General features: G+C 40.7%; 1 protein-coding gene across 4 annotated transcripts in view; it reads left to right on the forward strand.

Annotated features, from left to right (window-relative positions):
* The first annotated feature begins 857 nt into the window (after window positions 1-857).
* The window catches only part of SUPT3H (SPT3 homolog, SAGA and STAGA complex component), a 280,606-nt gene continuing 267,373 nt past the window's right edge, over window positions 858-14,090 (forward strand). The window contains exons 1-2 of one of the 4 annotated variants that reach the window (XM_040598289.1): window positions 858-1,192; window positions 11,754-11,848. In XM_040598289.1, the coding sequence (XP_040454223.1) occupies window positions 11,754-11,848 (95 nt within the window). In that variant the 5' untranslated portion in view covers window positions 858-1,192. Of the gene's footprint in view, window positions 1,193-1,590; window positions 1,777-11,753; window positions 11,849-14,090 lie in introns of those variants that run through there. The other 3 variants (XM_040598291.1, XM_040598290.1, XM_040598288.1) reach the window with 3 other exon arrangements.

A 14,090-nucleotide genomic window follows, 5' to 3' on the forward strand; every position in this document is an offset into this window, starting at 1 on the left:
ATGCCTGTCATAATGAACCTGTTGAGCTGGCAGGACACAGAAATCAGAGGGAAAACGCAGGCCCTGCTCATAGATGGGAGGTATTTACCCACCCCGACACATTTAACCACCTCAGCACAGAACAGGCAATTTCAGATGGAAGAGACCTACAAGGACCATCTGGTCCAACTGCACAGCCACTTCAGGGCTGGCCAAAAGTTGGCCAAATGCCTCTTAAACACTGACAGGCTTGGGGCACCCACCCACCTCTCTAAGAAGCCCGTTCAGCGTTGGATCACTCTCTAGGTAAAGAAATGCTTCCCAACGATCGGTCTAAACTGCCCCCAGTGTAGCTTTGAACTATTAATTGTATGGTTGAGGTAGTACAACTTGCCGTGCGGTAGTAAGAATCCACCGGCATTTCCAAGGTCAAGAATAAGGGGAAGACGCTATACGATTTTCAGCCGCCGCCTCAGCGCTGTCGGTGCAGAGGGCGAGCTGGTAGCTGCCCTGAGGCCCAGCCACCTGCGCTAGCGCCCACGACCCCCTCCTCTCCCCACACCCTCCCCGGCTGTAGCACTCGGAACAGCCCTAACGCCTCTTATCGCCACCCGCCAGCAACGCCCGGGCGCTGAGGGGGATAGCAGGCGCCCACGGCCGCCCGCGCCCTTCCCTCAGCCGCCGGGCAGCACCTGCGGGCGACAGCGGCGGCGGCGGGGAGGAAGCGGCGGGCGGCCCCGCCCCGCGCCGGCTCCACCCCTCGCCCTGGGAGGCCGCGGCTGCCACACAGCAGATGGAGGCGGCAGCGCGCCGCGGCCGCTGTGTGGCGGAACCGGCCCCTCCCCGCCGCGGGCGGCGCCATTTTGCCCCCCCTCGCAGCCTGCGCGCCTCGGCGTTGGAGCTGCGGCTGCCGTGGCGGCGGCGGCGGGGGGGAGAGACAGAGCGAGAGGCCGCCGTTTCGCCTCCCCCTCGTTTCTTGCCTCGGTCCAGGCACGCGTGGAGGGGAAGGGACGAGGTTCAGTTCCTGCCCCTCGCTTTTCCCCTTTCGGATAAGCCGCACACGGGGTGTGTGTGTGTGGGGGAACCTGGGCACCACCGAGCCAGGCTGCTCCTATCCTCCCTCCCTCTTCCTTCCTTCCTCCCCTGCACATCTCAGCCGCCTCCTCATCCATCCATCCATCCATCCACCCGTCCCCGGGGGTGAGCCTTTTGAGTGAGTCACCAGCGAGGGCACGCAATTAAGACAATATATCGCTGTTAACTAAGGCTGCTCGGTTTTTTGGGGCCTTCAGAAATAATTAACCTCGCGGGTTCCAGTCGGCGGTACCTGTGAGGCGCCGCTTGGCGGGAGGGGGCGGGGGGGGGGGGTGCCTGGGGGCGCGGGCGGTTCCAGCTCCATCTGTCTCGGTGGTTTTGCCGCCCCGGGGGTCGCGCCGGCCGGGGGCGAGCGGTGGCCGCGGGGGTGCGTGGCCGGCTTCCCCCCGCCACCCAAAGCGGGCTCCGCTCCGCTGCCGGAGCCCAGATGCGGAGGAGCGGCCCTGCCTTGCACCAGGCAGCCGTGCTGCTTGGGACCCGGCCGCCGGCTGGCCCCGGCTCGGCAGCCCCCTGGCCGGGCGGTTTTGGGAGGAAGCCCAAGACCCGGGGCTGGGAGGTTGCAGCGAGCCGCTCTTCCCATGTTTTGCTCTTGTGTTGGCTTGCTCGTGCCCTGCGCTGGTGTTACACGTGTTGGACCCAGCCCTGTCTGTGGTGTTGCCTTGCTACTAATGCTGAAGGTGTTTTGAGAACTTTTATTTGATGGTAGGTTTAAAATCATGTGATGTAGACCAGGCTTTGGCCTGCAGTATGCTGTGTGCTGTTGGGTGTTGTTAATTTCTGCTTGTTGCTCTGATGCTGTGAAATGTCAGTGGTTTGCACTTTTTCTCTGGAGAAAGTGGATTTTACACATTTTGCACAAACAGGCTTGGTGTCTTATTAATAGGAATCCTGGAATATTCCTTGTAGAAACTTTTAATCCTTACGGAAATTACTGGCAAATGGTAAAAACCTAGGAATAACAGCTTATTAACAGAATCAAAACCTAGGAATAGTGCAGAATACTTCTCTGTGTAGGCTTCAAATGGTTTTGCCACTTACTAACTCTATTTTTATACATTCTATGTAGAGATCAACTGCTTAGAAGTTCCTAGAAGTTATACAAATGAATGCTTTGCGGTCTATGAATGCAAAGCACAATATACATGCAAAATGCTTATTACTGTGTATGAGAAGGGGAGGTAGGAACCTGATGTTGTGGACAACCAAGTTTGCTGTATGGCATCACTATTAATGATTTATTGCGAGACATTTGATTTCCTAAGAGTGAATCTGTTTCAAGGTTTGCAGTGGTGTTGGTGATATGCTTAAATTTTTTTTTTTGAGGCCTTTGATCTAACTCCCACATCATTCTCTATCTTGGTACAGGCCTCTCTCCTTTTGGCTTACGACGCTGCACCCTGTACAGCGCTAACTTACTTGGCAGTGTGCAGTGCACCCTCCCTTTCTCCCTTTTTGTGTATCTTTTTTCATTGTTGGCCACACCCAAGTGGCATGGAAGGCAGCATCTGTCTTTCTGTTAACTTTGGTGGACTTTGCACAGCCTCTGATTTGCATGTTACCTACAGGCAAATCAGATTTTACTTTGATTCCCTTTTGTCCTGTGTATTGTTACTGTAATAGATGGGGATGTTGATGTTAAAAGTAGCATTTCAACTGTAGCAGCGTTCATTTATGGTTTTCTGAAAGCCCCGTCTCTGAGTCGTTGGAAAATATTACTTTTCATTTAGATAAAGAAATTCTTAGCAGTGATGGTTCTGAAGAAAATCTTGAGGTCTAACCAGAATGTGCAAAAAGACAGGAGGAAAAAATAATGTCTCTGAGAAATAAACAAGAAATCTTTCGATGCTTTACTGGCATTTCACTCATGATTTTCAATTATATGGATTTGGAAACATTGCTTAAGATTTAACAGGATTCAGTAGCCTTTAGATTATTTGCTAAGCCTCTGAGTGTCATAACCAACTGAATTACTCTCATGGGCTCAGTTCTGAATAACATAGAATGGAGCTGTCTGAAACTTGATTAGTCAATTAGTAACTTGTCAGCATAAGCAAGCTGTAATTTAGTAAGCTACAAGTGTTTTAAGAATTACTTACATATAATAGTCTAGAGCAACACTGAACATTGTTCATGTTGTTACTGCTGTTCTGATGTGATGCCCTCAAGCAATGAGACCAGCTAGACAGTGTATTTCTAGGTCATTATTGCAAGGGTGTTTTAAGGCATGAGGCCAAACCCAAGCAGTGTAATTATACCGTAGAAACTACTGGAGTTGACGCTCTTGTTGAAATTGTGAAATACCCAAATGTGTAGACAAAGTATATAAAGAAAAGGAAACTAGTCAGGCCTATGTTCTCATGGAACCAGGCAGTAGTGACTCAGTTATGAGCCTATCTGAAGCTGATCAGAAAACTGCATGTCAAATGCATTGAAAATGATATTTATTAGATCTGTAATCTGTGTTTCAGATACTTGACATTCATAGTGCTACATGTAATCACTATTCATTTGAAGTAATCTTAGTAAATACGCATTTGCAAGCTAGCACAGAATAAATTTATATTTATAAATAATTGTTGGCTTTTCTTTACCACTGTATTTTGCATGTGTTTGAAGCTTTACCTTTCATTACAATCAGATATTCACAGAGTCAACTGCAAAGTTTCTAGTTCACACAGCTGTTTAAACTGTTACAGGAGAAGGAATAGTAATGGTAAAAAGAGACCAAGAGGTTGTATGAAGGAGATGATTTGAAGCACCTAGGTATTGGTGTAATTCTTGCTAGCATCTCTCAGGTAGACCATAAGAATTTCCAATATGGCTCTCCAGTATTAAGTGCTTTTAAAAATTGTGCTTAAGTAGCAAAGAGAATCGTGTGTTTTCAAGTAAACAAGAATGCATTTTAGCAGAAACCTATTGGACGTTACCTGTGACCATGAGATCCCTGAAAGGGGCTGGTGTCTTAGATGTTACTGACTTACTGTTAGACCTACTTCTTAAGAGCTAGTTTGCATGGGTGTAATGTATATCAAAGCTGTGACTGTTTTTTCTGTAGTTTTCCTTGTGTTAGGTGGTATGCAAATAAAGCAGCAATGGAGGTAGATGTTTTCTGCTCTAGAGAATTTAGACATGATGGCAAGCAGCGATTTCAGAAAGGAGAGGAACAGTTCAACAACAAGAATTGGAGAAAATTCTTACACTCTCAGCTATGTATTTGGCTAATTTCTTGATTAGGAATTTTTGTTACAGACATTGGTACCCTAATTTGAAGGCAACAAATGGGGCAAAGTAGGAAATGCCTGGTATGCTAGAATGTTCGGTTGAGGTCAGGGTGGAATTATGTTATGGGATGGTTTTAATTGTATTTCGAATAGTGAACTAAACATAGTCCAGGGTGATGTGAAAGAAGGAGGACTGATGTAATCAGCGTGATAGGTTGGGAAGATAATCCTATCCTGAAAGGAGCTGAACAGATGAAGGCAGGTGAAAGTCTAGAAAGTATAGTTTAAAGCTAATGCTAAGAAGAGGGCAAATTTGGTTGTGCTTTACAGAGAATCAAACTGTATTTAGTTAAGGCTTAAATTTTAAATTACTTTAGATGGAATGAGAGGTACATGGGAACCATGATGACTAACGGATTTGCTGGTTGGCAAATAAGTGCTAAAGCATACTGGCAGAACTAACTTGACACCAGCATATTCATATAAGAATGTTTTACTCTTCAGAAAAAGCAAAATACTGAGTAAGTTACAGTTTGGGGTCTGTTCATCTTTGCATACTGGAGTTGAGTACGTGAGTTCCTAATTACTTGAAGCGAATGTGCTACGTTGCACATCTATACAATTATTAAATAACTGGTATGGAAGATTCAGAATACTACTAAAATAAAGTGCTTTTTAAAAATAACTGCTAGTGCAAACAAAGTTTTGGTTACAGGACTCATTCTGGAAACTTTGCTGTTAGTTACAGGTTGTCTAGCCTATAGGCTGTTTTGTTAATGTGTGTTAAGGAAGGAGGAAGAAATTCTTTGGTGCTTAATTTGTACTGCCACTACCAAATGTGGCATGGAGTTCTGCAAAAAGTGCTGCACGTTCAGAGAGAGGAGGGCATGTATATTAGATTCCTTTTCCCTGCTCTCTTGGTTAAAAATAAATCACTTCTGGGGAAGGACAGAGCTCTGATTAGACTCCAGTTAGAAACTCTGAGAGAAGTGTTTGTAAACATCTCCAGATGTGGAGGCCTACCTCACATGTAAGATTATGCTGTATGTTTCTCAGTCTCAAATAAAATAGTCATATCTGTGTATTAATAGTCTTTCAGTAATCCAGACCATTCTGTGGTCTGTTTCAGAAGCTTAAATAACTGTCATGTTTAACTTGTGGATGGGCACATAATACCTTGAAGTGCGAGGACATGCAGAGTCATTTCCAGTAAAATACAGCGGTTGTTATGCAGAATAGAGTCAGAAGGCTGTGCTTTAGTGCGTAGCTGGTTAGTGACTTTTCTTTCCCTGCAAAGTCAGTGAGTTGTGCTCGTTTACTGCTTTCATTTAAGGTCTTGAGTAAAATTAATGCACAAATATACCTTCTTAGGAGATACAGAAATGAACATTAAGGATTATTGCATCTCTAGGGGTGTCTAACGGGGCAGTTTTAAAGATAAAATCAGTAAGATGCATTTTATTCTTTGGATCAAAGTCTGTACCTACATGTATTTGAAAACTTGTTTTACCCTTTGTTATCAGACTTGCATGTTTCTTCTGTAACTTCTAAATGGGAATGAATGACTGAAATACCTTATAAATGGAGAGGGGGTAAATGATGCTCAGTTGTATTCCTTATATTCGTGTGGGCTTTCCAAGCATGCTTCTTTCCAAGAAAGAGTGTCATGGTTGAAGATGAGATGCTTATTTATCTGGGTGCTGAAAGCTGGGCGGTGCAGTGGCAGCTATAAACGAGTATTTCTTTCTGGTATTCACTTTAAAGTAAAACTGTCCTAAGCATCTAGTTTATCAGGTAATAAATGGAAGCAGCAGTAGCAGATGTAATGTGTTATCCTTAGCATGAATAGCGCATGCATTCCACTTCGTGATACTTTGTTAATTAATTAAAAAATGAAAGAAAGCTGAGATTACATCCCTAGCTTTGAACAATATTACTGTGTGCAGACTGTACACAGATGTGTCACTGCCTGCTTACAGATTGCTTCTTATCCTGGATTGGGTCTGGCTGTTACTTGAGAGTTTGTGCCTTTTCTTTATCTGCTTAGCTTTTAAGAGGCTATGTTTAGGCAATATGGAAGATACTCATCTTACTGCTTATAAGAAAAGCCATTTCATAATTGTTAGACAAGAAGCTGTTTTTATTTTTTTTTGGCCTGAACAGGTTAAAGGATGACAAAGGAGTTTCATTATATATTTTGAATCATTAATTCGTCATAAAATCTAAGTTATCTGTGCATTGTGCTTATCTGAGGCCCTTTAAAGTGTTTCTAGTTCCAGCCTGCTCGAACAGCTCAGGAAAACTTAAGGACTTCATACTTTGTTTTAATTTTCAGTTATTCCATGCTACTGAGGAAGTGGGTGATCAGCAAAACAATATGTGTACTCTAGTATTCAGTTATGGGTTATTGTTTTTTTAAACTTTTTAAATAATTTTGAGCATAAACTTAGAAACCCAGCCTTGCATGTATTTGACAGGGTTTATGGTTGTGTTTTTGTTCTTTAAAAGAAATGCACTAACAAAAATCTGTTTCCTGTAGTTAATCAAGTTATATATCCAATGCTAGAAGACTGTTACCTTATACTCTTGTCTGCTGGTGAGGCCACGCATGTAGTAAAATACTTCGTGGTAACAGACTAGTTAATCTAATTACTCTGCAGTAGAGGGTGTGAAACAAAAGCATTCATTTTAATTTTGTGTTAATTCGTAGATATCTTGGCTTTTATTTCCTTCCTGTTTTGTTTGGGTTTATATAAATGAAAATGTCAGTCTTTAAATCTTTGCATGGTTTCAGGTTATATGCAAAATGTATTTATGAAAGCAAGAAAAGAGGACTGATGCCGTAACCACATTAGATGTATGTTTGAATTAAGTCATCACAGTAAATTCTACTGTAGTGTATTATTTAATTTAAAATTTATGCAGGGACACTGCTTTTTTTTTTTTTTTTCCTCTCCTAATTTACACTTTCTTTGGACTATAACAGAGATGACAGATAAAATCTGTGAGGATCCACTTTTCTTTTAACTGACCCAGTTTAGACGTGTCTTTTTTTTTTTTTTCTTCTGTGAAATGAAAGCTGTAGTAATATTAATGTTTGCTGTTCCTGATTGAGTTTAGATCCAGCTATTAAGCAGATATATTGGAGAACTGCTCTGTGGTGACAGATCTGGCTGCACCTTTCTGCTAGATCCTCGTGATATTTTGGCAGCGGTGGCTGGTGAAAGTATTTGAGTAGAATTTCAAAAGACTGAGTAGTTGACTGTGTGTGTGTGTATATATATTTATTTTAAGGGTCCTTATGTATGTCCCAAATGATATGAAGTGGCTTGGAGATTTGCTGCTGTACAGTTACTGGTTAAATGTGTAGCCTGTATATTAAATTTAAGTCTTAAGAGCAGTAGAATTTCAATTTTTATACATCTTTCAACTGGAGCTTGACTAAATAGATAGGTTATGCAGATCACCCACTGATTGTACAAACATGAGTGTGAGTCAGTATTGCTTGGTAATCTCGGAGTGGGTATGGATATGAGATGAAAGTCTGCCCAGGTATCTTACTTTGGTGAGAAGGATGGGCCTAAACTCGATGAGAAATGACTTACAACTAGTTTCCCTCAACTGAGAACTCTTTTGTTCTGATTCATATGGAACAAGTACTGTTTTCTGTTGTGCCTAATGCAAAAGACATTAGGTTACAGAAGATGCTTTTAGATATTTATATTAATGATTATATATGCCTTTTAATGTGTATTTATTATACATTTGATTACAGTCTTTTACTCTACGGGAAAAGAGAGTTTGTAAAAGCTGGACCTCTTTGGATAGGAACTCATAATTACTAGTCCAAATAGTGTTAATCAGAAGTTATCTTCTCCTTGCTAGGGTTCATGATTAAAATACAGCATGTTGAAATAATCTGTGACTTAATCTGAACATCTGAATTCATTTTGCGGAATATGGCAAACAGCTGCATTTCAGTTTGGAGCTAAAACAAATACAGTATATTGACCCATTGAAGGTTACAGTAGGCTTTTCAGTTCCATGTTAACTGTACTTATTGAAGAAAATTGATTTGAGAGTGCTTCTGCTTTTAAATGACTTTTTTTTTTTTTTTTTAAGTCCGGAAGAAAGGAAATGGAACATACGGACAATGGGACTTTGATGTGTAAAGAAGTTAATTATCTAAACCATCAAACAAAACATGAGCTGTGGAAGTAATTATTGTAAAGAGTCTGATGAAACTTGACAAGCTGTTGGTTTTTTTATGTCAAGAAAATGCTGTACACCTGCTTGATTTGAAAGTTAAATTGTTTGGTTGCAATAGGAAGACCAAGTTTTTAGTGAAGCCCTAGCTGATAAGCTTTCAACTCTCAAACCTACTGATACTTTCAGGTGTATAGCCCTTCAAGTTTTTTTTTTAATTAAATTGTTCTTTGCCACTTGAGGGGCAGGAATCTTCAAAAAGTATTTGCACCAGAACACACATGAATCAGAAAACTTATGCTGTGAGGAGGCAACTGTGGAATAATATGCCATGTTTTTTGGGAATTTTGGGAGAAGGCTTCAGAAGTTAACAGAACCTCATGGATAAAGCAAAATGTCTGCTATGGATGTTCAAAGAAAATACCCATATGCTTTAAATGATATAGTTAGTTTAAAAAAAAAAACACAAAACCAAAAACCCAAACACAACCTAAACCTTAAAAACCCCCTTAATTATTTTTACGTTATTCAGTTTTGAAACTTTAAGGCACGTATGATTGGTATGTTTCAGGATTTTTTTTTTTCTACAGCTGTTTTAGCAAGTATTAACTGAGGTGTTTCCCTAACTACTTTCTTTAGGGTCTGGGTAAAATACAGAATTTACAGTGTATTAATTTGTATTTAGAAATATTGGTACTGTGGTATCGGATATAAATATATAGCTGCGAAAATGAATCTTAATTAGTACCAATCAAATAATGAACAGTAAAATACATATAAACTTCCAGATTGTTGGGCTGTTCCTGTATGTAGATACCATTGCAGATTCTTCTTTGCTCCATTACATGTGGATGTAGAGCTTTCCTAGAAATCCTCCATCAAGTTGCTTCATGTTATGATGTTTCTACTTTTTTCTTTCTTTCTATTTTTTTTTTTTTAAACTTACTAATTTGACTGTTGAAATTATCTGACACTGGTAACTGCTGATTGTGGCAGCACCTTGCCAACACTTAAGCCTGGTGTGTAAGTACTCATGTGACTAAAATCAGACTTCAATGGGAGTAAACTTGTCATTGAAGTTACACATGTGCATAAGTGCTTGCAGGATGGGGACCTAAATTAGAATCTGCTTGAACATGAACAGAAGTCTGAAAATCTGCTTTCAAGCATTAATAAAAAGTAAACTTAGGACACCAAGTTGTTGGGGAGTGTTGACCCGCTGTAGGGCAGGAGGCTCTGCAGGGGGATCTGGGCAACCTGGGCCGATGGGCTGAGGCCAATGGCACGAGGTTCGACCAGGCTCAGTGCCGGGTCCTGCCCCTGGGTCACAGCAACCCCAGGCAGCGCTACAGGCTGGGGGCAGGGGGCTGGGAAGGTGCCTGGTGGGAAAGGGCCTGGGGGTGCTGGTCAGCAGCCGGCTGGGCATGAGCCAGCTGTGTGCCCAGGTGGCCCAGGTGCCCATCAGCATCCTGGCTGGTATGCGAAAGAGTGTGGCCATCAGGAGCAGGGCAGTGCCCGTCCCCCTGCGCTGGGCACCGGTGAGGCCGCCCCTGGACCCCTGTGTTCAGCTTTGGGCCCCTCACTGCAGGGGGACGTGGAGGGGCTGGAGCGTGTCCAGAGCCGGGCAGGGGGCTGGGGCAGGGGCTGGGGCACAGGGCTGATGAGGAGCGGCTGAGGGACCTGGGGGGGTTCAGCCTGGGGAAGAGGAGGCTCAGGGGGGACCTTACTGCCTTCTGGAACTACCTGAAAGGAGGTTGTAGACAGGTGGGGGTCAGTCTCTTTTCTGAAGTAGCAAATGATAGAAAAGAGGAAACAACTTCAAGTTGTGCCAGAGGAAGTTTAGATTGGATATTAGGACAAATGTCTTCAGTGAAAGGGTGGTCAAGCATTGAACAGGCTGCCCAGGGAGGTGGCTGGAGGTGTTTAAAGTGCATATATGTGGCACTTGGAGACGTGGTTTAGTGGTGGACTTGGCAGTCCTGGGTTAATGGTTGGACTTGATGATCTTAAAGGTCTTTTTCCAACCTAAATGAATATATGTAAATGCATAAACTTATTATTTTCATTGTTCATCCATATGCTGTTACGTCACTAGCCTTTGAAAACACTAATTCTTTTGTTAGTTTTTGAAGGTATCTATTCTGCCTAAAGTATTATGTTTTCTTAAATGAAAGTATTATTTGTGATTGATTGCAGTGCTTTTAATGGCATTTAATATAAATCTGGTCATGTACTTTTAGATTTTTTTGGTTTTGGAAAGTAATCTATCTTACATTTAACATTTAAAAGTGGAGGAAGGTAGGCTCTCTGTAGAGGCCTTACAGCAAAGTAAACTATATTAAGACCAGGTTTGCATTGTCATTACTACTGCTACTATTCCAAGTACAAGAGATGAGCAGTACAACTCAACTTTTACTACTGTGTGGCAAACTAGAAGAGGAAGAAATGTAGTGGGAATATATCCTATTTATCCGGAGACAGCATGTGCAGTTCTTAAAAAATATCTTGAAGGGAAAAATGAAACTCTCTATTATATATTTATGGATTTTTCATTTGTCAGTCTGTTAGTATATTAAGTGATGTAAAAAAAATGTTTAAAGGCATTAGACTTCCCTTTTAGAGGAAAATGTAGTTGTGTTAATTACGTCATAGAATAAAAGTAGAAATGTCCTGGCTTTGGTTTGAAGGTTTTGATGAGAAATTTATTTATAAAAGCTAGTATCTTCAGTCATACAAGTATTATGATGATGTTCAGGTCCCACTTTTTCTAATGCATTTCTGTTTTGAAGGCTTAAGTAATATGTTTATGTAAAACAAGCTTCTTTTCTAAAACACCAGCTTTATCTGGCTTTTTCTGTGATTTGATTTTACTCCTCTTTGTCTCGGTGGAGACAGTATGGATGTGGTTTACTAGTGCTTAGGATAGTGCAGGAATATAAGAGTATGTTTTGCATGGCAAGATACTGGTGCCTAAGAATACCATGTATTCCAGAGTAACAGTGTTTTTATCCTAATGCTTTTTCATTCATGTTGCTAGGGTACTCCTAAATGGTATTTTCAGAAATAATGCATGTTTCTAATACTTTGGTTACAGTAAACATCAACTCTATTATGTTTTCTGCAGTGTCCTAGGCTTCTTTTTGCATGCAGAGCCTTTACATTCAAGTCTACTCTAAATTGCTTTTATTTCCTTTTGAATATGAAACATAAAATGTAAGTGTTGTAAGTGTTACTATTTCTTTGTTTACTCAGATGAGCAACACTGTGGCTAGCCCGATGTCAACAGTTTCTTCTTCAGGCAGTGGAAGAAAATCTACAAGCTTTACACCTGAGTTGCAAAGTATGATGTAAGTAATCAGTCAAAATACCTAGTAATTTCTGCATTTGGTATGCATCTTTTAGGTGGCTATGGCTTCTTAGGATGTGTGTGTAATGCTGATGGGGGAAAGAACAAGTATTAGTGGTAGAATTGTTAGTGTTTTACTTCTGATTTGTAAAACTTTCAGAGGTGATTTGGATAAATAAAAAAAAATCCTATATCGAAAGGAGAGAAAAATCCTACTGAACAAAGAAATTTTTAATACTACTTTAGAAGTCTTGGAGACCTGTATTTCTCAGTCCTTCATCAAAGAAAGCTAAGCTTCCTGTTGTCATATATACTTATTTAAATAAATATTTTGTATTAACATCTTTCAGCGCTAATACAGAAAGGTAGACTGCTGAGATCATAATATTGCTGACGAAATTAAGATATGGAACACTTGTAAATGACTGGGTTTTGGCAGATAGGAAGTGGTTTGAAAGATAAGTTATTTATTGTAAATTAACAGCAAATTTCTTAAAACCCCAGTTCCAAGCTCTGATACTATATGATATTTGCAGCTTACAACTTCTGAAACCTTCAGTGTTGTTTCGACAGGTGGGTTTTGTCAGTCTTAAAGATACTTCCATAATTAGAAGGAATACTTCTGTAGAAGTCTTTATCTTTACTGGTAACCCAACTACACTGGGCTGACTGCAAATCTTCATTTTGTAGAAAAGCAACACGTTCATCAAGAAGTTTGACCTACCACTAGACAGCATTTCCCCTCCCCCCCCCCCCCCCCCCCTTCTCTGCATATCCAAGACACTGTACTGTCAGTATGGGGGGGGTGGGGTGGGAAGTAATGAGCTTGTTTCTGTTTGGATTCATGCTCCTGATTTATCAAACGCTATAAAGTATTTTCAGCCTAGAGCTAAAAGAAATCTAACCTCTAAGGCTGCAGATAGACTTGAGCCACTACAGCCTAGCTCTCTAAATCATACATTTTTTAAAAAATAAATAATTTTGAATGTTACTTATGGAGTGGGGGGCGAGGATGCATATTTGCCAGTTGCTGAGGTCAGCTACACATAAAAGGGAGCTTTGCTTTATGAAATCTTGCAAAAACGTCTTAAAGGATTCTTCCCTGTATTCATTTGTCAGAGTTGAAAATGAAATTGAGAAAGCTAGTCCCAGAGTACTGAGACATAAATCCATGGTTTCAAAAGATAGTGGTAATTATTGGCTCCTTTCACTGAAGTGTTGGCTCTGGAAGATTGTCCAGGGTATTGTTTAAGATAAGATGAAGGAGGGTGGACTTAAATGGGAGTTTTGGGCTACTGATCTCTACTTTGAGTATTTTCAATGATCTTGCTGGTATTTTTTTACTGTGTTGCTTTTTTTTTTTCATAAATTTTGAATCGGCTATATATAAATCAAACTAATTCAGCGTCCACCTTCTGACCCATAGATGGATAACTATGTTGTAATGACAGGGAAATTTTATTTATTAAAATTATAGATGTGTCCTGACTGTTACCATGATATTATCCTTTTGACCATTTTTCTGTAGGTCATTAATTGTTGAGTATCTATTAATTTGTTTGCATGTGGCTTTTTGTACATGTACAAATGAAAATTTTTACATAGTTTTATATGAAATATTCCACACTCTTTCTTCCCCTTTCCATAGTGTTAGAGCTGAAGATTAGGACAGGATGAAAGTTAAAGCTTTATTTTTATAAATATGTATAAATCTACAGTTTTTTTCCTGCCAGCTGCCTTCCATGACTGTAAAGAAGTTAAAATTTCAAGCCTCCACAGATAGTAATTACCTGCATAAAACCTGCATTTGGCTTTTTAATGTAATGGAAATATTTAACATTTTGGTATTGCTGTATCACACTAGATATGCTCTTTGTTTTCACTTTTGCACTTCTGAAGGAGTTAATTTAAGGAGGAAGAAGGTGGTTTAGGTCACTTCAGGCTACATTTGAACTGCTTTGGTTGTTTTATCTTGGTCAGTTATGGACTTGACAACAGTTATATAAGAAAAATACTAAGTCTTCATGTTGTGTGCCAAGTCCCCAACCTTCCCTGCTCTCTCACGCTCAGCCTGTTCATAATAGTCCTCTCTGGCTCCTTGCTGCTATGAGGATACGATATTTTAAGCAGGTTAAATGGTGGTGAGAATAATGCTGTCTTGCTTGTCCTGTCATGTGTTGTAGACTGACGACTGTCATGTGACAATTTCTGATTTGCTCTACAGACAGTAGATAGGAAAGGAA

Source organism: Falco naumanni, chromosome 6 (genome assembly GCF_017639655.2).
Source record: "Falco naumanni isolate bFalNau1 chromosome 6, bFalNau1.pat, whole genome shotgun sequence".
NCBI classification, from domain to species: Eukaryota; Metazoa; Chordata; class Aves; order Falconiformes; family Falconidae; genus Falco; species Falco naumanni.